The sequence below is a fragment of the Vulpes lagopus genome, chromosome 15 (assembly GCF_018345385.1).
Source record: "Vulpes lagopus strain Blue_001 chromosome 15, ASM1834538v1, whole genome shotgun sequence".
Taxonomy (NCBI): domain Eukaryota; kingdom Metazoa; phylum Chordata; class Mammalia; order Carnivora; family Canidae; genus Vulpes; species Vulpes lagopus.
Genome location: NC_054838.1, coordinates 21,279,161 through 21,306,750, shown reverse-complemented (window position 1 = coordinate 21,306,750; position 27,590 = coordinate 21,279,161). Strand labels below are relative to the sequence as shown.

The 27,590-nt window shown below is 38.4% G+C and overlaps 3 protein-coding genes across 3 annotated transcripts; 2 read left to right on the top strand and 1 right to left on the bottom strand.

Moving 5' to 3' along the window:
* Positions 1–1,887: 1,887 nt before the first annotated feature.
* LOC121476459 (olfactory receptor 51B5-like) lies at positions 1,888–2,826 on the bottom strand. The gene has a single exon (XM_041730501.1). It carries the CDS (start codon positions 2,824–2,826, stop codon positions 1,888–1,890), a length of 939 nt encoding a protein of 312 aa, XP_041586435.1.
* Positions 2,827–18,282: 15,456 nt separating this feature from the next.
* Positions 18,283–19,221, top strand: LOC121476463 (olfactory receptor 51B6). Its single transcript, XM_041730504.1, has one exon. The coding sequence runs from the start codon at positions 18,283–18,285 to the stop codon at positions 19,219–19,221; it is 939 nt and encodes a 312-aa protein (XP_041586438.1).
* Positions 19,222–25,159: 5,938 nt separating this feature from the next.
* LOC121476131 (olfactory receptor 51B6-like) lies at positions 25,160–26,107 on the top strand. The gene has a single exon (XM_041729872.1). The coding sequence runs from the start codon at positions 25,160–25,162 to the stop codon at positions 26,105–26,107; it is 948 nt and encodes a 315-aa protein (XP_041585806.1).
* Positions 26,108–27,590: the final 1,483 nt, after the last annotated feature.

Below are 27,590 nucleotides of genomic sequence, written 5' to 3'. Positions count from 1 at the left end.
GCAGTCACTTCATTAATCATTGACCAAATGGTCGTCCCAGATTGCTTCCTGTCATTTTTTAGCTTTGATTTACTGTATTTTGGGGAAATGGACCATGGGAAATAGAATGTCACTTATCATCTCACACACACTCACATAGACATTTTAGTATTCAAGCTATGTTACTTGGACATCATCAAGTGATAAGGATGAAAAAAGTGCTTTCTTTTTTCTTAACTGACAGTTGCTCTCTTTTAATAAGCTCAGTCCTTTCACAATTAAATCTCTTGATAAAATAAGAAAAAGATGAGAGTTGAAGGTTTTCTTGTGTTGGATTCCTTGTAAGCAAAACCTGAGACAGAAATTCAGATGTACACAATTTATTAATGAATCTTCTCAGGAGACAAGAAGCAAGAAAAAACAGAATAGGGAGGGAAAGGGGATAATAAGCAAGGACACAGTCCCTGTTGGAGTTGAGTTTTAAAAGGGAAAAAGTTATTATTTGCACATGGTCTTCTTCCTGGGGAACAGGGGCCATAATCTTGGTGAAGTAGTTCTAATTGACTTAAGAATAATAACCTAAGGGATCCCTGGGTGGCGCAGCGGTTTGGCGCCTGCCTTTGGCCCAGGGCGCGATCCTGGAGACCCGGGATCGAATCCCACGTCAGGCTCCCAGTGCATGGAGCCTGCTTCTCCCTCTGCCTGTGTCTCTGCCTCTCTCTCTCTCTCTCTGTGACTATCATAAATAAATAAATTAAAAAAAAAAAAGAATAATAACCTAAGGAAGCAGCAAGTGTGAGTGATGAGCAGCTAACACTCACAGAAGCAAGAAGTAGGTACACAGTTCTTTAAAGTGATCTGGACAAAGTACCAATTACATCAATAGCACCTTCTATGTATTTCTTCTCCTGGTTTACCTCTTTCTTTCTTTGCCCTAATTGAAATGTAATAAAGACACAGCCTCCATCCTTGGAAGCTATTTTGATTTGAGTTGCAATCCCTTCCCAGTTCGTCAGAAAGTTTTAATCAAAATGTGGAAATCTATTCTTATAGTCCCTCAAGCTTTTTTCATAGTAAAAAGAGGGAGAAGAAATCATGTTTTCTACTTAGACTACTTAGCCACTGGTAGATGTTCTGTAGATGGTACCAAAATCAGAGCTAATGATGGAGTCATAGGATGAGAATAAGGGAAAAGATGGAAAGAAGTACTGAGTAACAGAGTAATAGACTATGTCTATTTCCTTTCTTTTATCCATGGTTCCTCTTATCACAAACTGTTTTTCGTAAGTAGGTCCTGCCTTGGGAATAAATATAAGCTTATAGTTCTTGAGACAAATTCATGATCATTTTATGGAGAGAGGAAGAATCAATGATACGTTTGGGATAACAAGTGATTACAATACTGAGTGAGAAAAATTCAGACATCTTTACAAGAAAATTCTAGAACATCAGTCACCAAACATACAGGTTCCCACAATTAGTATTAATATCTGTGGGGGAAATTCATGGAAGTTAGATTGGATTGGATATAAACAGACCAAACTTTATTTTATGCAAACCAATTATTATTTTATATCCTTATAACTCTGTTCCTATCCACCACCTTTCTAATCCCAAAGAAATATATTTTAGATACATTATAGACACACCTATAAACAGCTAGTGTATTATCGCAAAAACTGGGTGGCAAACAGAGATATCCAGTATGCAAAATTTTCTTTAAAAAATGCACAAACTACATTAGACCAAAGTCATGAACTTAGATAAGGTAGGACAACTTGTAGCTCTACATTGACAATTATTTTACCAAGAGAATCTTATCATGGGTGTTTGATTTGAGACTTTTTCACTACTCTGCCAAAACCCAGAGTACTCATATTCTGTATGAGGGACTGTGAAGGTCAGATATCATACTTTGATTCTATGGGTAGTAAAAAGGCGAAAAATGCCAATCTGGATTTGCTTGGTCTTGACACTATAGATTATAGGATTCATTAATGGAGGGAAAATAAAATATATGTAGCTCATAGTAAGGTGAACAATATGCGGAACCTGCTTTCCAAACCGATGAATCAGAGACAGTCCAATCACCGTGACATAGAAAACCAGGACACAGCAGATATGGGAGACACAGGTGTTGAGGGTCTTGGCCCTCTCTTCTTTGGAGGCAATACTCAGGACTCTCTTGAGTATCAACACATAGGAGATGAGGATAATCAAAGAATCCAGCACAAATATCAAGACTACAAGCACAACTGGATATAGGCGATTGAAGGTGGTATCAGCACAGGCCAGTTTGATGACATCCTGGTGAAGGCAGAATGCATGTGAGAGGATGTGGGAATGGCAATAGGGAAAAAAGTAAAGGGGTAAGATTGGAGGAACAACAGATATAAACCCCCTCATCAGAACTCCTAGCCCAATTTTCAGCACTTGATTATTAGTGAGTATAGAGCTATATCTAAGGGGGTTGCAAATGGCAATAAAACGATCATAGGCCATAGCAAGCAAAACACCAGATTCTACAAAGGCAAGTGAGTGTATAAAGTAGGCTTGAGAAAAACAGGCTACTTTTCCAATCTCTCTGTGATCCAACCAGAGGACTCCCAACACTGTAGGCATTGTGGTCAAGGTCAGCCCTAGGTCTGTGGCTGCCAGCATGGCCAGGAAGTAGTACATAGGCTCATGAAGATTGTGATCTTCCTTAATGAGAAGAAGGAGAATGCTGTTGCCTAAAAGGATAGAGAGGTAGATGAAAAAGAAGGGTGTGGAAATCCAGTGGTGAACTGCCTCCAAGCCTGGAAAACCAGTCAAAAGGAAGGAACTGGAACTGCTGTTGGGCCACATGTTGGGTTTATCCAGAAGAGATTTCCTTTGTTCCTGTTATTACCACTGAAATGCAGCTCCACTTTCAAGGTATCACTCCAAGTATATCGTCTCAGAATTCTCTCTTAAAGGTAATAATGACATTGATATAAGCCGTTGTTTCTCAAAATGTATTATTAAAACAACTTGTATCTTGTTTTTAGTTTGGGGGAGTTTTTTTAGAGAGTGAGAGAGGGAGAGGGAGAGATAGAATCCTCAGCCAAAATCAACAGTCGGATGCTTAACTGACCAAGCCACCCAGGTATTCGAGTTATTTTCTGTGTTCTCAACTGCATATTCTAGGAACCATCTCCTTCCTACTTCCTAATTAAATCCCTGGTGTTTCATATGGTCATATGTATTCTAATAACCTCCCCAGCAAATTTCTGGTACACACTACACATAGAAACCATTTCCATCAACTATACCAACTTCACAGAAGAATCCATATTTGGAGGATTTCAGGGAACTCAACCCTGACCTAACTATACTTGCCTTCACAAGTGATTCCTAACCCACATTATCCTGCATATGTAGGATTTCTCTGAATTTTCAATAAAAATCCCAGGTGTCTAAGAGAAAAAAAATATGGAAAGAAAAGCTGTACCACTATCACCATAGCTAAGGAGCAGACAGATAGGAAGAAGAGGCAATTTGCTTCCCTACTCCATGGATTAGTGATGGGAAGACAAACATGATGTGCTTATTAATCTCCTCCTGGACACTATAAAACTATTCACTGTTCATTACAATAGCCTAGACTATTTGGAAGTTAGATGATTATGGACCCTGGAGCTGGAATAAATGCTTAGGCCAGCCAAAGATATGGCTCATGATTGACTTTATCCTTCAGTTTTTTTTAAAAAAAATTATCTTATTTCCATGTGATTTCTTTTTCTTTCCCTATTACTTTTCTGTAAACCCACTATCACAACTCCCTAGAACTTGATTTCTCCTTTTTCAAGTTCTCCATTTGTATTTAAATATCCATCTTCTTGATCTCCTTCTTTTATAATCAGCCATACACTTCTGAACCTGTCCCAAGAAATAATAAATGAGAGCCCTATTGCTGCTTACACAGAATTGCCTGTTGGCAGAAGGAAGAGGTATGTCCTTGAAGAAGGTTTCCACATCTCTTCTGCCACTAGATTATGGACTACTTGAATATAAAAACCATGTTTTATTTGCCTTGCTCAATACCTAGTGAAGTACCTAACACGTTATGTTTTACACACACCCATTACAACTATACATCAACTATATGCTAATACATGCATACATGCATACATGTACATACAAACCTGCATGTACATATCTACATATACACACCTACATTTAGACAATTATACATATATATATTAATTCACCCAATATGTTTTGAGCATCCACTGTGTGATAAACATGACATTTTAAGTACTGGAATTAAATGCTAATAAGACAAAGTCACTGATCTTATAAGGCATAAATTAAGTTAGAAAATAAATAAACATTTAGGTAAATAGAAATGCAATTATAAAATAAAAAAGCACTATTTAATAGAGATTGATGGGGATGGTATTGCATACAATTTAGTAATTTGGATGACCTGGGACTATATCTCTGAGGAGGTGCCATTTGAGCCAAGACTTGAAAAACAATGAGAACTGGTCATAAGTATATCTGGAGAAAGACTGTTCCATTTAGAGGAGGAAATTAGCATGTCTGGAGCTTGGTGAGCAAACAAGAGACAGACAATAGGTACCATCAGAGACCCAGGCAGTGGTGAGGTCTCACAGGATCTTATGGATAACACTGGAATTTTGTTTTACCACAAATGTGATAAAAACACATTGGGGAATTTTCTTTCTTTTTTTCTTTTTAAAGATTTTATTTATTTATTCATGAGAGACAGAGACAGAGAGACAGAGACAGAGAGGCAGAGAGGCATAGACATAGGCAGAGGGAGAAGCAGGCTCCATGCAGGAAGCTCGACATGGGACTCGATCTTGGGACTCAATCCTGGGACTCCAGGATCATACCCTAAGCCAAAGGCAGACACTTAACCACTGACCCACCCAGGCATCCCAACATTGGGAAATTATAAATTCTTCAGGGCCTAGTCACCTACTGAAATTTGCATTTTTAAATTACCACTGGGACTACTTTGTGACTAATAGATAATCAAGCAAGGTCAAAGAAAGTATTTAGAAACAAAATAATCTAACTGAGGATGGTAATTTTGACTAGGAGGACAGTAAAAATAAAATTTAAACAGATAAAGATACATTTTTTTAGGTAGTAACAAGTTTTGCTGATATATTGTTAATGGGAATAAAGGAAAACAAAATGAGATTGGTTTATTTCTTTGTGTAATTTTTGGCTTCAGCAAATAGGAGGATGGTACACTCATTTTCTCAAAAGGAGAAGTTTGAAAGATATATATTTACTAATGAGGAAATCAAGAGTTATCAGTAAATATGGCTGGATTAGAGCAAATGGATGTCCTATTTTTTTTTTCTTGTTACATACCAGAAAAGTTTATTCAAGCTGTTTTTTTTTTCTAAGTTAAAAAATATATTCTCACTCAAGTATGCTTCTTTGAAGATATTTTGCCAGTAGAAGCCACCACCCTTAAGATGTTCTCAAAGAAAACAATGTACCTGTGTAGATGAAATCAAACTCCAAGTTTCTAGCATTGAAAAGGTGCCAGACAACTGAACACAAGGCAGTGATTCAGAACCTTTTGACCTGAAACTAAGTGACAAAAAATTTACATAATTATTTCTCATCGTCCATACTCTATCTTCAGGATTAAGATACATAAATTTAGTGTTTATTGGAAATATGAATATTCTTTATTCTGCAGTCACTGGATACAACAATAATCCCACATAATCATTGCTCTTATGTGTTCTAAATACAACTTCATTACCCCTCCTTCTCTGACTCTTAAGCAATGATCTGTAACCCAAAGTCCTAATGCAATTTGTGAAGAATTCTCTCTATACGAGAATATGTAACACAGGAATAAATCATGATAGAGAAACCTACCCAAAGTGGAGAGTATCCATTCTATTTTGCCAATTACCTTCAATGGAGGTTCCTCTTCTCTATTTCCAAGAATTCTGTTCAGATCTACTTCATACTCCATCCTGTGAGAAATTTACATGTCTTCAGCAAAGAGCTTCTTGTAGTTTCTGAGGACATTGAGAAAAGTCTCAAAAGCCAAAGAAAGACTATGGGGAAGGAAAGAAGTTATGAAGACTTGGAATAGAACCAAGAAGAAAAATTTATAGTTGAGTATGTTGAAATTCAAATAATTTTCTATCATGTAAAGTTATAACCCTTCTCTGCCTCATTTAGATATCTTGTAGAATAAGAGATGCCTCTCTGTTCACTCCCCTAGAAAGGATAGGAGATATGTGAGATGGTCAATCATAATCATACCACTAAGCATGGCAGATCTGAGGTACTCATGTCTGAATATCTTTCCAAGTGCTACCAACTTCAGACTGAGATCTGTGCACTCTTCGAGAGCCATAAGCTATGAAGATCCTTGCCCTCCTCTTCCCCCTGTACTCTCTCTAGACAAGCTCAGAGGAGTGCCCTAGTACCCTTTTCCTGTATATACTGGGTGTTTACCCATACATGCACCATCACCTGGATATTAAGGATAAGAAGCAGGGTTCTTGGGTCCTGCCTGAGGACTCAGATCATATAGCTCCTTCTCATAGACAGCTAAGAGATGTAGTCAGTGAAGTTATTAATGAAAAAATCGCCTCCCGAGATTTTCCTTTGGCAGCCAATTATAGATCTTTAAGAAACATTTTCTGTATCCTAACGCCTGCTATGAAGGAGAAGGAACATTTAACTAATCCCCCAAGGTCTTAATATATCTTCTCAAAATAAGATAAAGAATTAATAGAGCCTCAAGTGGCAGCTTTATGTGTGAGAAATCAGAGGGCTTGTCTTTATGGCCCCAGTAGAACTTTTTATCACCTATAGGAGACTGTTTATCTTACACACCTACTTCAAAGGTTAAATCTTTCCCAGTTGCTCTCAGGAGGAAACTTAATGCATCTTCTTAGCTTAAGACTTTTGAATTCTTTCTCTTTTTAAGATTTATTCATTTATTTGAGAAAAATAGCATGTGAGCGAGTGTGAAAGTGGAGGAGGGGCAGAGGGAGGGAGAGAAAGAGAATCTTAAGCAGACCTTTTGCTGAGCACAGAGCCTGAAAAAGGGCTCAATTCCTCAACTCTGAGATCAAGACCTGAGCCAAAATCAAGAGTTGGGCACTTAACTTTCTGAACCATCCAGGTGCCCCTAAGTCTTTTGAATTCTAATTATATTTTCTGCTTGGATTATCTCAAGTCTAGCTTAAGAAGGGAAAGTTAGATGGACTGGAGTAAATATGATAAGAGCCAGTCAGCCTCTCTAGTAATCAACATGAACCCACTATCTACAGTACTCATCATTCTTTTATTGGCTTAACCTCACCAGAATTTTTCTGTTTTCCAGGAAATGACATGAACATATAACATAGTAGTTCAGCCAAGCACATCTCATCACTTTAGTCCCACAGATATTAATATATGTGTGTGTATATATAGATATAGATAAAGAAAACCTGATAAATACTTGTTTTTCTATCCATTCATCTGTAGATGGGCATGTAAGTTGTTTCCATGTCTTAGTTACTGTGTAAAATGTTACAATGAACTTGGAGGTATAGCTAGCTGAGATACTGATTTCATTTCCTTTAGCTATGTACCCAGAAGCTAATTGCTGGATAATATGGTAGTTCTATTTTTAATTTTTTTTAGTAATCTCCATCCTGTTTCCCATAGTGGCTATGTGAGACCCAAGGAATTTAACAAAAAACCCCTATCCCTGGACAAGCAGCGCAGGGCTAACTCCATTTTGTGCTATATCCACCATCTCCTGTATGACCCCCACATGACCTGGTTATTGCTTAAGGCACTCCCCCACCCTAGTCAAGCCGCTGAGCACACCCTTACCGGAAAACCGGCTCATAAGAATGTAAACCCCGCCTTTTGCCCACCAAACCTGCATGCCAATTCTTTTTTTTTTTTTTTAATTTTTATTTATTTATGATAGTCACAGAGAGAGAGAGAGAGAGGCAGAGACACAGGCAGAGGGAGAAACAGGCTCCATGCACCGGGAGCCCAACGTGGGATTCGATCCCGGGTCTCCAGGATCGTGCCCTGGGCCAAAGGCAGGCGCTAAAACACTGCACCACCCAGGGATCCCCTGCATGCCAATTCTGACCAGAGAGATAGGCTAGTTCAAATGGTCACTATAGGGTAAATTGTAATTCAATTGGCCATCTGAGTGTGAACCGACATGACTGTGAAACTTTCTGTGTGTGTTACAATCCCATTGGCCACTGGCTCCTATAAAACTGCTACACCTCTTAGCCTCGGGGTCCAAGTCCCTGCTCCGGTGCAATGGGTATACTTGGACCCAAGCTGGAGCTTGTAAATAAACCCTCTTGTGTTTGCATCGGTGTCGGCTCCTTGGTGGTTTCTCGGATTCGTAATCTCTGGCACTACAGCTATACCAATTTACATTTCTACCAACAGCATACAAAGGTTCCCTTTTCTCCATATCCTCACTAATACTTCTTATCTTTTGTCTTCTTGATGACAAGATCCTCTTCTAACAGGTGTAAGTTGATATCTCACTGTAGTTTTCATTTGCATTTCCCAAAATATGAGGGATGTTGAGCATATTTTCATTTACCTGTTGGCCATTTATATGTCTTCTTTTTTTTTTTAATATATTTTTTTAATTTTTTATTTATTTATGATAGTCACAGAGAGAGAGAGAGAGAGGCAGAGACACAGGCGGAGGGAGAAGCAGGCTCCATGCACCGGGAGCCTGATGTGGGATTCGATCCCGGATCTCCAGGATCACGCCCTGGGCCAAAGGCAGGCGCCAAACCGCTGCGCCACCCAGGGATCCCTGTTTTTTGTTTTTTGTTTTTTTTACTATTGAACTGTATGAGTTCCTAATATATTTTGGATATTAATCTCTCGTCAGATGTATGATTTGCAGATATTTTCTCCCATTCCATAAGTTGCTTTTCCATTTCTTTGATTGTTTCTTTGGCTGTGTGGAATCTTTTTAGTTTGATATAGTCCCACCTGTTTAATTTTGCTTTTCTTACTTTCTCTTTTTGATGTCATATTCAAAACATTGTCACCAAAACCAATGTCAAGGAGCTTTTCTCCTGTGTTTTCTTCCAGCAGTTTTATGCTTTCAGGTCTTCCAGCAGTTTTATGCTTTCAGGTCTTTTAAGTCTTTAATTCATTTAGAGTTACTTTGTGTGAGTGGGAAGAGGTTTAACTTCAATACTTTGCATGTGACTATTTAGCATTCCCAACACCATTTATTGAGGAGACTTTCCCCATTGAAAATTCTTGGTTCTCTTATCAAATATTATTTGACCATATATGTGTGAATTTATTTCTTGGCTCTTGATTCTGTTGTATTGGTCTGCATGTCAGTTTTTATGACAGTACCATACTGTTTTGATGGTCCTAGCTTTGTAATAAAGTTTGAAATCAGCTAAGTGTGATGTTTCAGGTTTTATTCTCCTTTCTCAGGATTGCTTGGCTATCTGGGATTTTAGTGGTTCCACATGAGCAGTTAGGCAAAAAAAAAAAAAAAAACAAAGCTAAAATAATTTTTTTTAATTAATTTTTATTGGTGTTCAATTTACCAACATACAGAAAAACACCCAGTGCTCATCCTGTCAAGTGTCCACCTCAGTGCCCGTCACCCATTCCCCTCCAACACCCGCCCTCCTCCCCCTTCCACCACCCCTAGTTCATTTCCCCGAGTTAGGAGTCTTTATGTTCTGTCTCCCTTCCTGATATTTCCCAACCTTTCTTCTCCCTTCCTTTATATTCCCTTTCACTATTATTTATATTCCCCAAATGAATGAGAACATACACTGTTTGTCCTTCTCCGATTGACTTATTTCACTCAGCATAATACCCTCCAGTTCCATCCACGTTGAAGCAAATGGTGGGTATTTGTCGTTTCTAATTGCTGAGTAATATTCCAGTGTATACATAAACCACATCTTCTTTATCCATTCATCTTTCGATGGACACCAAGGCTCCTTCCACAGTTTGGCTATTGTGGCCATTGCTGATAGAAACATCGGGGTGCAGGTGTACCTTCTTATGAAGGTACATCAAACTATGGGTTGTTCTGGGATCAGAACAGAATGTAGGCTAATGAAAGGCACAAAATTAATCTGGACACCAAAATGGTTCTTTTTTTTAAGGTTTTATTTATTTATTCATGAGAGACACAAAATGAGAGATAGAGGTAGAAACATAGACAGAGGGGGGAGCAGGTTCCATGCAGAGAGCCTGATGTGGGTCTCAAACCTGGGACTCCAGGATCACACCCTGAGCCAAAGGCAGATGCTCAACCACTGAGCCACCCGGGCATCCTCCAAAATGGTTCTTGATCCCAACTTCCTACCATAGAAAAAATTCAATCTATGGTTAAGTTAAAACAAAGCTATTGTAAAATGACAGAGTTTTTTATTCACTGATTTGGGATTTAAGTTTTCTTATATATCACACACAAACAAAAACCATAAATAAATTTGCATTAAAAATAACTTATTTTGTGAAAAAGTTATTAAAAGAAGTAAAAAGTCAGCTATAGACTAACAAAGATACACACTATACTTATATTTGATATAAGACTACTACTACTACTATCATTGATGAACACATATCTTTCTAAGGAATTATATTCCTATGATTCAATCCAACAGAAATTCATGTCTGTGTACACAATGATCAATTAAAAATGAACCAGGATGATCAGACAAGCATTATTTAAAATAGCTCCAACTATTACTGACTATGGAGACTGGAAAAGTAAATATGGGGTTTATTCATACAAGGAATACTATATATATTGCTACATGCAAACCCACGGATATTTCTCACAACTTAATGCTGAGCATAGATGCCAAACACAAAGAGAGTACGGAGTCTTATTCCACTCGTATAAAAGTCACAAATGGGTAAAATTCATCCAGAAGCTGGACTGGACAGGGGCACAAAAGGGCTAAAGTTCTGTTTCTATTTCTAGGTGGTAATTACAATGGTGAATTTCTTTTGCAACAAATTCATTGAACTGAACCTTTATAATTTGGGTACATTTCTTTATGTAAATTTACATCAATAAGTTTTTTACTTAAAAATGCTCATTGAGTATTTCTTGATTGTCGGTTTAGGTTTATCTATAATACAACTTCCCAATACTGTTTTTTCTTCCTTATTGTATCAATAATAAAATGATTTAAATTAAATTTAATTAATCCGGAATTAAATTCTATTGAATCTCATCATTTGCTTATTGAAAAAATATATATCTGTGTGTTTATTTGTATATCCTCTATTAAATGCATCCATGACTAAAACCTAATATAGTAGATATCTGAAAATTTTTTGCTAAGTAACATGGTGTTCATGAGTTAGTGGTTTTGATCTGGAAATGAAAATTACTCTTCACCAGAGATGAATCTGTAAATTGGTTGTGACATTAGAAGCAGAAACTGGGGATTGCAGATGAAAGAGAAATTAAGAAATCAATCCCATTTACAATTGCACCCAAAAACATAAGATACCTAGGAATAAACCTAACGAAAGAGCTAAAGGATCTATACCCTAGAAACTACAGAACACTTTTGAAAGAAATTGAGGAAGACACAAAGAGATGGAAAAATATTCCATGCTCATGGATGGAAAGAATTAATATTGCAAAAATGTCAATGCTACTCAGGGAAATTTACACATTCAATACAATACAATCCTTATCAAAATATCATGGACTTTCTTCAGAGAGTTGGAACAAATAATCTTAAGATTTGTGTGGAATCAGAAAAGACCCCAAATAGCCAGGGGAAAGAATAGCCATTGAGAAAGAAAACAAAAACAAAACAAAAGAAAACAAAAAAACAGAGCCAGCTACATTAAAATGCTGGATTTCAAGTTGTACTACAAAGCTGTGATCATCAAGACAGTGTGGGGTGTGGTACTGGCACAGAAACAGACACATAGATCAATGGAACAGAATAGAGAACCCAGAAATGGGCCCTCAACTCTAGGGTCAACAAATACTTGGCGAAGTAGGAAAGACTATCCACTGGAAAAAGGACAGTCTCTTCAATAAATGGTGCTGGGAAAATTGGACAGCCACGTGCAGAAAAATGAAACTAGACCATTCTCTTACACCATACACAAAAACAAACTCAAAATGGATGAAATATCTAAATGTGATAAAAGAATCCATCAAAATCCTAGAGGAGAACACAGACAACACCCTTTTTGAACTTGGCCACAGCAATTTCTTGCAACATCTATGAAGGCAAGGGAAACAAAAACAAAATGAATTATTGGGACTGAATCAATATAAAAAGCTTCTGAAAAAATATAAATAAATAAAAATTATAATAAATAAAAAATAAAAATAAATTTAAAAAATAAATTTAAAATACAAATAATAAAAATTAAAAAATTAAAAGCTTCTGCACAGCAAAAGAAACAGGCAACAAAACTAAAAGACAACCTACAGAATGGGAGAAGACATTTACAAATGACCTATCAGATAAAGGGCTAGTATCCAAGATCTATAAAGAACTTCTTCAACTCAACACCAAAGAAACAAACAATCCAATCATGGAATGGGCAAAAGACACGAACAGAAACTTCACAGAGGAAGACATAGACATGGCCAACAAGCACATGAGAAAATGCTCTGCATCACTTGCCATCAGGGAAATACAAATCAAAACCACAATGAGATACCACCTCACACCAGTGAGAAAGGTGAAAATTAACAAGGCAGGAAACCACAAATGTTGGAGAGGATGTGGAGAAAGGGGAACCCTCTTGCACTGTTGGTGGGAATGTGAACTGGTACAGCCACTCTGAAAAACTGTGGAGTTTGAAACAGTATGAACCTCCACTCTGGAGGTTCCTCAAAGGGTTAAAAATAGAGCTACCCTATGACCCAGAAATTGCACTACTAGGGATTTACCCCAAAGATACATATGCAGTGAAACGGCAGGACACCTGTACCCCAATGTGTATAGCAGCAATGTCCACAATGGCCAAACTGCGGAAGGAGCCTCGGTGTCCATCGAAAGATGAATGGATAAAGAAGATGTGGTTTATGTATACAATGGAATATTCCTCAGCCATTAGAAACGACAAATATCCACCATTTGCTTCGATGTGGATGGAACTGGAGGGTATTATGCTGAGTGAAGTAAGTCCATCGGAGAAGGATAAACATTATATGATTTCATTCATTCAGGGAATATAAAAAATTGTGAAAGGAATTAAAGAGGAAAGGAGAGAAATGAGTGGGAAATATCAGCGAGGGTGACAAAACATGAGAGACTCCTAACTTTGGGAAATGAACAAAGAGTAGTAGAAGGGGAGGTGGGCGGGGGTTTGGGGGACTGGGTGAGGGGCACTGAGGGGGGCACTTTACGGGATGAGCCCTGGGTGTTATACTATATGTTGGCAAATCAAAATCCAATAAAAAAATAAACAAAAACGAAAAAGAAAAAGAAACTGCGAAATATGACATTGATTCTATAGTTTAATCACTTGGATATTGATATGCCATAAAATTATAAAAGACAGAGTTCATTTCTCAAATATTTCAATATTCAGTGGCAGAAAACAGTCCAAAATATAAGTAATGAAAATGAGTGTGATTCATCATGACCAAGGTAATAATAGCTAACACTGACCAAGTGTTTATTATATGTCGAGTACTATTCTAAATGATTTATATTTAAAACTTAAAAGAACTTTATGCGATGGTGATTATGATTACATGCATTTTAGAGATAAGGAACACAAGTACAATGAGGTTAAGTCCTCAAAAGTGGCAGAGTAACACAGCAAGAACCAGTCATGGTATAAACCAAGTACTCAAGTTCTAACATTCATGCTTTTAATCACATGTATAATATGTTGTCATTTCTCTATGGGAAAGAGAGTAAGACTCTTGGTTTCTACATAATTAGCATTACAATTTCTGTCCTCCATAGCTCACTTATAATTTGATTAAAAGTAACTGCCATCCTTGCTCTGTCTTCTTATGGAGAACATGGAGATGGAGGATATAGAGGAGGGAAAAGAAATCAAGGGCTGAGGAGGAAAGGGAGCTTCCTTCTCCGAGATAGGCATCTGGGCTCTCATTGACTTTAGCCAGACCTCAAGACTAGGAGAAAGGCAATGGGATGGGGAGAACTCTTACTGCACCAAAATGATGTCCTGCTCTCCTCTAACTTGTACATGTTCCTCATTTTAGGAACAATGATGGGGAGTTCCCACAGACAACTGGAGAAAATGCTTTCTGAAGAACTCTGTTTTAGTCACAGTCCTATATGGGCTACTTTTCCTTCCATATACCAATAGGTATAAACAACTAATCACTCTCCTAGCAACGGAGATTTTACTAAAACCCCCCCCCAACACTTTTTTTTTTTTTTTTACAGACGGAGACCTTAGGGATTGCTGTTCAAACCCCAGATCTCCAAAGTCAAGGGTTCAAATAAAAATAGAAAAGATGGAAGGAGGGAGGAACAAAGGGATCGAGGGATACAGAGAGGAAGGGACAATGAGTGGCCTAAATCAGGAAAAGACCCTGGAGACGAGTTTCTGAAATAAATGCTCTTACTTGCCAAGATTCTGTGCAGTCTATGAAAAGAGTGGCTAAGTCGACTACTAAGTCGTTGATAAGGCCAAGGACTCCAGATTTACACCTATGGAATGAAGAATGAAAGGGAAACAAAATTCAGGTTAGTGAGGATATGTAATGAATCTTCTCTCCAATGGCTCACTGCAGGTAAGAGGGCAGAGAGGGCAGGAACTAGGGATCTGATTTCTTGGCAAAAGAAAATGATAGCATTCTCTGTTGAGTATGTGGAGAATAGTCATGGGTTTTTAAGACCCTCCAATATTTCTTTAAGGATTACCTTCTCAGATATATAAAATAAGGCCATGGACAGATTCTGGAACACAGGAGACAAAGAAGACTTATGGGAACAAACCGGGTGATGGGTGTAGAATCAGGGATGAATTATGCATTTCTCATTCTTGCTCTCCCCATGTCTGTATCTATGGCCTCTCTGGCCTCCAGCCTAACACTGTGATTTCCTGCATGGTGTTTTCCCCCCTAGAAGCCCAGATCAATGACAAAGATAGAATGTCTTCCAAAAGAGTGAGAAGGGGTAGCTCTGTAATTATGAGAGGTTTAAACACTTCCTGGAGAATAGTCACCATCATCCAAGACTGATAAATCGGTCAAAATTAATCTTGGATGGAGTGGGGGCTGTGCGTGCACCTTTGTTTTAGGTTTGCACAGCTGTGTGTCTTCAGCACCTGGAGAGGGACACAGGGTGCAATAGGTATTCAACTCCCTGAATTGAAGATAGGGTAGAGTTTTCTCTCCATATCCCTTATAACAGCCCTCAGGGTGTTTCCAGGTGTGTTCAGAATCAATCACCCACTGAGTACCGATCAATCTATATGCTTTGATGATTTGAGAACTTGCTTAAAATCAAGCATATAAGGAGTACCTGGGTGGTTCAGTGGTTGAGCATCTGTCTTTGGTTCAGGTTGTGACCCCAGGGTCCTGGGATCAAGTCCTGCATCAGGCTCCCTGTGGGGAGCCTGCTTGTCCCCTGACTATATCTCTGCCTCTCTCTGTGTGTCTCTCATGAATAAATAGATAAAATCTTTTTTAAAAAACTCAGGCATCTAAGATGGTCAGAAAATCAATTTATATGTATACGCAGACCAATCATTCAGAAAAGAACATGAATCATGTGCAAGGCATTCTGCTAAGAACTATGTATTGAGAATAGAGCCATAGGAAGCCCTGCAATAGAGTAAACAGAGAATGGACTATAAATTTGAACTATCTAGAAAAGAAGGATAACAGAGGTTAGGATATATGTTTTTAAATGGAAGCAGGATAGAGGAATTGTCAGGAAAAGAGACTAAGAGAAGGTGAGGGAAGATAAAAGTCTGAGCAGGATACCTAGGGTGTCTCTACAGAGCGCACAGTTTTTGTAGCAGGGTCTGAGACTTTGGTAATTAACTTCTCATTAATGAAAACTCAAGTCCACTCCAAGATTCAGGGAGATCATCAGTGGCTGCAGGGACAAGATTTAAAAATTCTAGGATTTTTAAACTCCTGAAATTTACAGATAATTTCATGTCCAACCGAAATAGCTCTGAGTAAATCAAGTAAAAATGTTCAGATTCTCAATATAAAAACAGAAAAAAAGAGGCAGTAAGCTTGGTTGTATTCCAAAATACTACAAAGATTTCACCACTCCTGGAGTCTTTCTAATCCAAAGTGTATAAAAAGTACTCTGTCTTTTGCTTACTGGATCACCTTGGACATATAATCAACCTGACTCTGTAAAATGGAAAAAATAGGCTACTATAAGGTTTCTACACACACAAAAAAGAGACCCATGTAGTGTCCTAGAGTTCTGACACAAAATGAAGGTTCGGCAATTATTTTTTCTTTAAATTGGCTTTTTGACTCTGTATTTTCTGTCTGGTGCCCCCACACCTGCTTCTTTAACCCTGCACAAGCCAAGTATTTCCCAAACCTTTCACTCACAGGCAGGAGTCAGCTATTCCTCCTTTTACCCGTATGAAGAGAGTTGCTTTTCCCTTAATGTACTCTAGTCTCAGTGCTCCAGGCTTAATGTCTTTAGCTATCTTCGAAAGTCCCCACACTCACTCACCACTCTCCTCTCCTCTCTCTGCCCACACATGCTATCTTTTATCCACTGCTCAGGTGAACCCTAGTTTAATACTTTCAGGTACAGTCAAATCCAGCCTCCTCAAAACCCCCAGCATCTTGTATCTGTTCCCCAGGCTTCATTAAAAAAATTGACACATTTCTCAGAATGAATAACCATGGTACATAGTCACGGGAAAGAGAGCATGAGAAGAAGAAGGCTCTTCTCAATAATAATACCAAAGCTTCAGAAGTGAAGAATAATTTACCCCTTGCAAAGCACTTCCCCATTGGCCATCTCATTCCCTTCTCACATCTTGTGTCAAGAGTGTCACTGGGCAACATAGAAATTGATAGATAATGAAATCAAAGTCCAGGATGAAAGGACTTCCCTGTTATAATTGTTGTTACAATGTACAATACAAAGCACAGCTGGAACATCAATCAAATTCTTCTGAGGATTAAAGTCCAGTAATCTCATAGACCTTTTTTCATGGCAAAAAGGTGTTCTATGACTCATATATTAAATTCACACTAAGATGTCCTTTTCAAAGCATGTGAGATATTTAGTCCATATCAACCAAATAAAGATGGTCTTCATTGTCTCTCCATGATGCCACAAGGCAAGCTTTCTTTACTCCCAGACTTTGGCTGCCACAAGAGGGATTATCTGAAATTCTAATGTCACAGAGCCTTCTCAGTTTCGTTAAATCTCATCAGATTCCATAGCTTTTAATATCCACCTTGATCTTGCCTACATAAGCAATATCTATGTCTGTATCTCCGAATAGGTGATATACTGACAGTAATTTATGCTGTTAACAAATAGTGCTCTCAAGTACTTATCATAAAATCGTTTTATTGCTCTTTTTTTTATCAATACTGTGAAATTTTGAATTCATTGAGACACATGACCTCAATAACTAAGGGATTATGATGCTAGGCAACATAGATTTTGAGGTCTATGTGTTTTGGAGATAGATACATGTAATTAACTTGTATCACTTTTGTAGCTTCTCAAAGTTCTCTAAAGCTTCATTTTTTGCAACTAGTATTAGTCATTCCCTCAAATCAATTAAGTCTATTTTATTGATTGATTTTTGTTTACTTATATATGTATTTTTTTCTTTTGCCATCAGATGTTCATACTTGCACTTCCAACACTACCTGGAACTAATTTTCTACTATCTTTTAGGTTTCATACATTCTGGGGAAACTTTCCATCCACCCTCAATATCGCAAGTCAAGATAAGGAGCTCCATGAGAAACATGCTGTAAGTTCCAACACTATTCAAATATATGGATTTCTTCTTTCATTTTTGTCTTTACTTTCTTGATTATATAATTTATAAAGACATCAGCTAAGGCTATTCTGCCTACATCGCTGTATCGCCAGTATGTTGTCCAATAACCCTGAATTATATGTAGAGTTCTTTATACATTCTATTCTCCCGTTACTTAGGAATCTCAAAAGAATGACTAAATTATCATCCTTGCTATCACTGGAAGTCAAGACTGATAAACATCTTATGAACAGGTAGCACATTCAGGGGTAACTTTTACAGAACCAGAGCTTCTACTGCATCCCCGAAAGGAGTATTTTCCTCTTTGCAAGGCCTGCAATGTGGCTCAACACCACTGTTTCCCCATTTCTGCTTACTGGCTTCCCAGGCATGGAGAAGGCACACCACTGGATTTCCATCCCATTATTGGTAGTTTATATCTCCATTATTCTTGGTAATGGCACCCTTCTCTTTCTTATCAAAGATGATCATAGCCTTCATGAGCCCATGTACTATTTTTTAGCTATGTTGGCAGCCACAGACCTTGGAGTGACTTTGACCACAATGCCCACAGTTCTGGGTGTCCTATGGTTAAATCACAGAGAGATTGGCCATCAGGTCTGTTTCTCTCAGGCCTATTTTATCCATACTCTTTCTATTGTGGAATCTGGTGTTTTGCTTGCCATGGCCTATGACCGTTTCATTGCCATCCGCAACCCCTTGAGATATACTTCCATCCTTACCAATACCAAGGTAATGAAGATTGGGATAGGGGTATTGACAAGGGCTGGTCTGTCAATTATGCCAATAATTATTCGCCTTCACTGGTTTCCCTACTGTCATTCCCATGTACTTTCTCATGCTTTTTGTCTACACCAAGATGTCATTAAGTTAGCCTGTGCTGACATCACCTTCAATCGACTCTATCCAGTTGTGGTTGTATTTGCAATGGTCTTGTTGGACTTTCTCATCATCTTTTTCTCCTACATTTTGATCCTCAAGACTGTCATGGGCATTGCTTCTGGAGAAGAAAGAGCCAAGGCCCTCAACACCTGTGTCTCTCACATCTGCTGTATCTTGGTCTTCTATGTCACTGTAGTTGGTCTGACATTTATTCATAGATTTGGAAAACATGCTCCTCATGTGGTCCACATCACAATGAGCTATATCTACTTCCTCTTCCCCCCTTTTATGAACCCTGTTATCTATAGCATTAAAACCAAGCAGATCCAGAGTGGTATAGTTCGTTTATTCTCTCTGCCTAATTCTAGAGCATAACTTTGACCCATTGCTCTCCAAGAAATAACTCAGGGAACCTGGGAAAACTGACAGCTTTATCAGTAGGAGTAGCTAGGGAAAGACATGTCAGTCGAAATCTACCTCTCTCTGATATTTAGAACATCATATTACATGCATATTTTTTGCTGGATTGTGCATGGCATTATATATCATAATATATATACATATATACACACATATATATACACACACACACATATATAAATATAACACTAAGCATATATCTCAAGTGTCCAACTGAGACACTTGAGATACTTTTTTTTAGGTCATTTACCCTATTTGGTGAGCCTAAAGCACCTAATATATGATTCTTCGATCTACAGTATGGGTCTCTGACTGTTTGAGTAAAAGCCTGTTGTCTCTCCATATGTTCTACATGTCCTGGCTCTGAGGTACCTAGCAATGACACTCTAAATCTCAAACGCTCACTTTTTTTTGCTAATATGGAAATAGTATAACTGCCATTTCTGTAAAATTGCACTAAGTGAAAAAAATGATCCTTATTCTATCATCAGCTCAATATGACAACTCTACAGAAAGTGTGTCTAAGTCTACAAAGTTAAATGTTCGATAAACATTTATTATTTATTATTCTAATACACTATATGTAAATATGTAAATATATGTAAAATGTATAATAACAGTGATATAACTCCTAAATCTTAATGTCTTAATGAGTTAGTCCTAGATACAGGGAATAATCAGAGATATATGCATTTTCAAATAGTGAAGTGGCATTAAAGTTCCAGCTTGGCAGTACACCCCAGATAAGGCTAGATGGGTGTTCCTGGGATGTGAAAAATACCAGCTGACAAAGAGTTGGTCATATGTGTGAGTGGAGAGAAAGGGAGAGGATAGAGACAATGCTTGTGACTAGAAGAAAAAAAATGACATTTTTCTGGCTCCAAATAGCTATCAAAGTTGATTTTGTTCATATTCTAGACATACAAAGGAGTTCACATTAAGTCCTATGACCAATTAAAGAGCAGTACACATGACCCAGGTTACAGGTTTTAATGTGAATCAGAGAAGATATTTTTATGAACAGAAGACCCAGTGTGAAATACTAGGATTACACAAGGGGCCACCCAGTGACTAGTCACTTTCCTTCATATAGATGGAGCTTGTTTCTGGGCTCTGTCATGATGGCATTCAAAATGGTTTCTGACTCCTGCACCTAGTCTTGTTCATAAGAAAGTGAGAATTTCCCAGAACTCTTTGAGATTAATGAGTACTATGGAGAAACAAACATGAAACTAGACCTTTAGAGCAACTTCCAGGCTTACAAATAACCCTTAGCAGATGAGCTCAATGGACTATTGTTTGTTTATTCATTCATTTATTTTATTCAAGTCAGCTGTGTATCTATCTGCATGACATTTGTCTATCTCCTTTTGTAGTTTCTAGACAATGTGCTCCAGGAGGATGATGAGTCTTACCTTCTACTGTATTACAGAAACTACCACATGGGTCATCTTTAATAAAATACAAATTTTTGATCAAAATGAATAAAACTTAAAAAGTGACCAATGTCTCTGTGTGTCTCTTGGTTCTTCTGATTATGTTTCTGAATCTACATGTCCTCTGAATGTCTCTATTATTGTGTCCTGTAATACCTTCAAATATTTGGGCATCCTAAGTTGAATTTTCATGTAACACCCTCAAAAATATGAACTCCTAACTCTTTATTTCAGAATGCATCCTTTCCTTGTGCTCTTGGAATCAATTCAGAGGGATCTAATTCCATCAAAGGAAATCTTTCTTAACTTTCTCTCTAGGCCCAGTGATCCTGGGACCTGCCATTGTAGATGAATATAAAGGACATTAGGATAACAATATATTTTAGAAGGTCTTCAAATGGGTGCATTTGACACCTCCAAAATTTCTCTTGTCTCTTTCTGTCCTTCCCTACCTTGCAGAGATGGTATGGAAAGATCAGAGAAAGAGCTCTTAAGAAATAAAGGACTGGGAAGTTAGATGGAGATGAGTCCTCTGAAACAGAGCTCTGGGATTACAATGGTCTCAGCTGAACACTTGGGCCAAGGCAGTTAGGGTGGGGAAACTTTCCTGATAGACCAATTTAATGCCTTGCTCTGATCCTTATATCCACATATGCTTCAATGTAAAGGCAAAGTCCTGGGAGTTCTCAAAAAAAAAAAAAAAAGGAGGGGGGAGCAAAAGTCCACCCTCCCTAACTTTTCTTTCCTATCAATATGTGATGCTTAAAATTAATCACCTTCCTGGTGGCAAAGCTAATGCCCAAACCAAGATACAGCTCTAGACCTTGGGGCATCACTGTTCCAAAGCTCCAAATTCCCAAGGCTGGGAGAACAAAGGAGGGAGGAGGTAGAAAAGGGCCTTGGGGAGGACCTTCTGAAACAAATGCTACTTGAAGCTTGGCTTCTGGATACAAACAAAAGAGATGGTGTAGAAACCAAGACCTTGGCCAGAGTCAGGTTTCCAGGGTCACATCTATGGCACCGATGAACAAAAGACTCATGAATAGGTCAGTAAGAAACTCCAGTGTATCATGTCCTAGAAGGCTTAGTATAGATAACAGGATATGGCAGGGCAGGGTAGAGTATAGAGAGTTGGTTTAATGAAACTTATGGAGAAAGGCAGCAATATGTCAGTCAAGAGGTGATGAGGCATAGGAATATGCTAAGGAACCCCCCCCTCAAAAAAAAAAAAAGCTGGACTCCCAAACAATCTTTTCTTGCAGATTTTTGGAATAAGGAAAAGCCAAAATATGCCTTTCCCTTCCTTACTAGGCAGATATATTTTGGAAGAAAAAAGCAGAACATTTGTGGTAATAGATGTTACCTATTACCGTAACCGTAGCCTATTACCGTACCGTTACCTATTACCGTAGAAGCAGATAGCTCTAGAATGATTCAGAGGTTTGGGATGGATTAGCTATTTTTGTGCTCTCCAGCTGTCTGTACCAACTTTCTCTTAAACCCTGTGTGTGCCACCAAGTATTTATTCCCCCAGAGCTTAAATCGGGTTGAGGAGGGGAGGCACTATAATGATCAAGGATATAGACTAAGAGAAAGAAAAACTTGCCAAGGAGGCCAGTCTCAGATGAAAGCAGAGGCAGACATTACACACTCTGCTTTAAATTGCTTCATATTCCCAGAAGAGAGCCTCTTATTTGTTAGGAAATAAGTGTACATATTCTGTAACTAAAGGCAGAGTAGAGCTTTGTTCACTCTCTTCTATATTGAGGTATAGACACTCTAGATTTTGAGGATCTTAAACTCCCACAGATAGGGAGTAATAGTGAATCTGGTGATGGGGTGGTATGGGTAGGGGAAAGTGGTCACCATTTTAACCAGCAAGGGATGCTACCCTAGGAAAGAAAGATGGATGCTTTGAGTAGAAAGGCATTCACAGTCAGTATTCACTGGTAAGAAAGTCAGGAATGTATTGCATCTATAGGTAAGATGATCAGTTTATGGCTTTGGAAATGTATACACCTCAGCAAATGTAGAAGTGAATAGTGAGTATTTGATGATTACATTACATCTACTGGATGCCATGTATCAGAACAGGTAGCATAATATAAATCATCTAATCAGTCAGCAGAGATGATGCTGGGAATGCAGAAGATAAGAATAAAGGGTACAAGGCAGACAGGAATATGAGGAACAATGGCTGGAAACAAAAGAGAGAAGGATCCCAAGGAAAGGCAAATGTAAAGTGTGTTACTTAAATGTCTGGGTGGTGTTCCTCCATGAGAACACACAGAAGAAAAGAGAGAACCAGAGTGTCTTCTTGAAGCCTCTAAGTTTCTGGAATAGAATGATTAGATTGGGAAAACAGTTTTTCATCAATACAAGATCTTAAGGACTCCCCAGGAATGAACACCTCTGTGAGTTGATGGATATATTTTTTAAGGTGATAAGGTTGTAGAGTTGTAGAATTAGAAGTCTTTGCAGTGTTAAATAATGATTAAAGAAGACCATTTAGATGACACAAATATATTTTTTAAAATATTTTATTTATTTATTTGAGAGGAAGAGTGTGATAGCATGAACAGGGGGAGAGGCAGGAGGAGAGGGAGAGAGAGAAACAGACTCCCCATTGAGCAGGGAACCTGATGTGGGGCTAAATCCCAGAGCACTGAGCCATGACCTGAGCCAAAGTGAGACACTTAACTGAGCCACCCAGGCACCCCAATGCAAACAAATATATTTAACACTTCATGAAGCGGACATGCAGTTTTGGAGAACTGCAATATGGGGTGCAAGCCAGAAAGTTTTTACAGGATAAAGAATAAAGAACAAAGAATAAGGAAGAGACAAATAGAAACACCTTATTGTCTGAAGCCACATAGTCAATCTTGTCTGGGTGAGAAGGCCCAGAGTTGACTTTGTTTTGGGGGCTTGGCTGATGGATATACTGTGTTTCTGGTCAAGTGGAACATTGACAGGGACATGAAAGTTGTGTAAGTTTCAGTTTGCTAATGTGGCACCCTGGGTAGAAGCAGTTCCATCTCAGGCCTAGAAAGTTTATTTCAACATCATCAAACTGTGTCATTGAATATATGATCCTAATTATCAATTAGCTGTTCGTCCAACCCCTGGACCTCTCAAGTCACACACATACATCAGTAACAGCCAGCTCCACAAAGGATGCTCATTACTTTGCTAGAGTCAAGCACAGGTTCTCAGTCTTTGAGTGTGAACATGGAAAAGGACACGTTAAGGCTTATTTTTTTCACAGATACTACTAAGAGATCACCATTTCTGAAATTCCCCTTGTCTAATGTGATGCAGGAAGAGAACAACTCTGCTGTTTCCTGGCATCTGGGACCTTGTGGGGGCCTCTTTATCATTTTCAGTAACAGTTATCAAAAAATAGGGTAATTAAGATGTTTCTGGGCATTCTATTTAAAAATAGGGCACACTGGCACATCCCACCATGTCTATTGTATAATAGGAAGCAGTTATGCTCTCTAACTCTGTCTCTCCCTCCCTATTTGATTCCCACACTCCTCTGGGTCTCAGCATGACCTAGGAAATAGCCTGGGTTAGACATGTGAGGATGGGCAACTCAGACCCATCCCTATCAAAACAGTTTCTTTTTTGGTTTTGGATTGTTTGTTTGTTTCTTTGTGGGGAGGGTGTTTGGTTTGTTTGTTTTTAGTTTTGGTTTGCACAATCTGCTGCTCTTTGCTCTACCAGGGCAAAGTTTGCCTCACCCCCACCCCCACATGAAGCCTAAGGCTGCAGGCTGCCATCAGCCTGGACTGCACCTACTAAAGTACTCCCCCCTTTTTCCCCATTCCCCCCATTCCCCCTTTCTACCCTCCCCCAGACCCTAGCTATGCATTTCAGTCACTGTCATCCTTTTTTTTCTCTTAATAGTGTAATCTCAAATATTTTCTTTTTTTTCACATTTTATGTTTTATGAGGACAAGAATCAGCTCTATCTCATAAACTCACAATTAAATCCACCTTGCCTAGTACATTCCCTGGCACATATATTAAACAATGATTTGCAGTTGTTGATCTTTTTTCTTTTCTTTTCTTTTCTTTCTTTTCTTTCTTTTCTTCTTTTCTTTTCTTTTCTTTTTTCTTTTCTTTTCTTTTTTCTTCTTTTCTTTTCTCTTTTCTTCCTCTTCTTTCTTTCTTCTTTCTTTCTTTCTTTCTTTCTTTCTTTCTTTCTTTCTTCTTTCTTTCTTTCTTTCTTTCTTTCTTTCTTTCTTTCTTTCTTTCTTTCTTTCTTTCTTTCTTCTTTCTCCTATCTCTAAGGCTTTCCTAAGAATGACCACTTTATTTCTCTGGTGTCATTACAGTTTAGAAAAGAACTACAGGAAATAAATAAAAAGTAGAAGCTACTAAAGGAGCATTTCTGAAGACCTATGGACCTGTGCATGGTCTTTCCTTAAGAGAAGACTTACTCTATGAAAATGCCTATTATGGAACTCAATACCAGTGCTACACCCTTTCTGCTGACTGGCTTCGTGGGCCTGGAAAAATCACACCACTGGATCTCCATCCCATTATCTGTCGTCTATATCTCTATACTTCTTGGCAATGGCATTCTCCTATTTCTCATCAGGGTTGACCATAACCTCCATGAACCCATGTACTATTTCTTAGCCCTGCTGGCAACCACAGACCTAGGGATGACCCTAGTTACAATGCCTACTGTGCTGTGTGTGATGTGGATAAATCACAGGGAAGTCAGCCACGGCATCTGCTTTCTCCAAGCCTACTTCATCCACAGCCTCTCTATGATAGAGTCTGGAATTTTGCTTGCCATGGCCTATGATTGGTTTATTGCCATCTGCAACCCACTGAGATATACTTCCATTATCACCAACATCCAAGTGTTAAAGATTGGAGTGGGAGTTTTCATGAGGGGATTTGTTCTCATATTGCCTCCAATATTGCCTCTCTACTGGTTTTCCTATTGCAGATCCCATGTCCTCTCTCATGCATTCTGTCTTCACCAGGATGTTATCAAATTAGCCTGTGCTGACATCACCTTCAATCGCCTGTATCCTGTTGTGGTGGTATTTTCTATGGTCCTAATGGACTGCCTGATAATATTTTGCTCCTATATTTTGATACTTCAGACTGTGATGAGCATTGCCTCTGAAGAAGAGAGGTCCAAGGCCCTCAACACTTGTGTCTCCCACATCTGCTGCATCTTGGTCTTCTATGTCACTGTTTTTGGCTTGACATTCATCCACCGATTTGGGAAGAATGTTCCCCATCTAGTACACATCATAATGAGCTACATCTACTTCCTTTTCCCCCCTTTCATGAACCCTATTATCTACAGTATTAAAACTAAGCAGATTCGCGGTAGTATACTCCAATTTATTTCTCTGTCCCCACCAAGAACATGACATTTACTTTCTCCTATCTGGAAAAGGACTAAGAAATTATAAACAGAATGATTACTTGAATGGCACAAATTTCTAAGAAACACGTTTAAATAAATGGGCAAATGTCAGAAAAAAGTCTTACAGATACAGCTGCTTTTTTTCTGCCATTCCCCCCCTTTTTTTTCCTCATAAGGATGAAATGTAATAAGTCATAGTAAAGCACAAAACATAGTGCAAGGTTCTTAGCATGTGCTCAATTGATATTCATTTTGTACTAAATGCATTAATTTTACTAATAACAGCTCTGATGTGATTCTGAATTCTGTGGCATGGTCCAACAAGTTTAACAGATTCCAGTCTTGGTTGTGTTTTCATGTGGACTGGACATCCTTGCAACCATTAACTTTTATTTGTTGTGTCCCTATGTGCACCCAGCTCCATTTTCTAGAACCTTGTCATCATCAAAACAGTCTTTCTGAGCTAATTTCCACATGATGGCTATTGAACACAGTATGCATGCAAGACAACTGTACATGTAAAATATTAATGCTCAATTTTTACATAGTAAAGTGAATTGAAATCAAGAAGTGAATCAACTCCTTGTCCAGAGAAAGACGTTTTGTTATGATGATCTTGATGAAAGGGTGCTAATCAGAAACTATAAATAATCAGAGCCTGAAAGGAAATTAATTCAGGTCAGAACTGGACACATTTGGAACTTGGTGCATATTTATCAGGTGTGTAGAACAGAGGTAACAAAGGGTAGATTATGTGTGTGTAATTATGGGGAAAAAAAGAAAAAGAAGGAGACACATGTGTTAGGAGCAGAAAAAAGCCTGGCCTGGAGAAAATGGTTTCAGGGCAGGTTGTAAGGATAAGTTTAATCCATATAGCAGGTGAGGAGGGATTCAGATAAGATCCCATTCTCAAAGGTGACAGTAAGGATAGCTATAGATTTAATATAGAAAGAGGAAGGAATAAATTTGCCAGAGTTCAATAGCCTTGTGGAGGCCACCCAGAGGAAGATTATTTCCCTAAAGATTGATGAAATCAGGGCTAAATATAAATGAATTTCTGACCTCTTGCACCTTCCCTTGCCCTTAATCATCAAAGAAGAAGAACTTTACAGAATCACTGGAATTTTGGGTAATATGGAGGCAAGCCAAATGCAAATGTGGGACCATGGCAAATGCTCTGGTGCAGTTTACAAGCTATGTAATGTATCCTGTGTCTGTCATGCCCAAGGATTGGCACAACTTTCTGTTTAGAAGCACTTGTCACACCTAAAATTTCTTCTTTTGTGTCTCTCTCTCTGCTCCTCCCCTACTGGACTATGATATCCACTGTGTACCAGCTTCAAGAACAATGCTTTGGTTGAGTAGAGCAGGAGCTTAAGAAAATGTTCTTTAAAATAATGAAAGGGACCATATGGGAAATGAGGGGAACTGACTGGGGAAAATTAGAGAGGAAGACAAACCATGAGAGACCCCAAACTCTGGGAAAC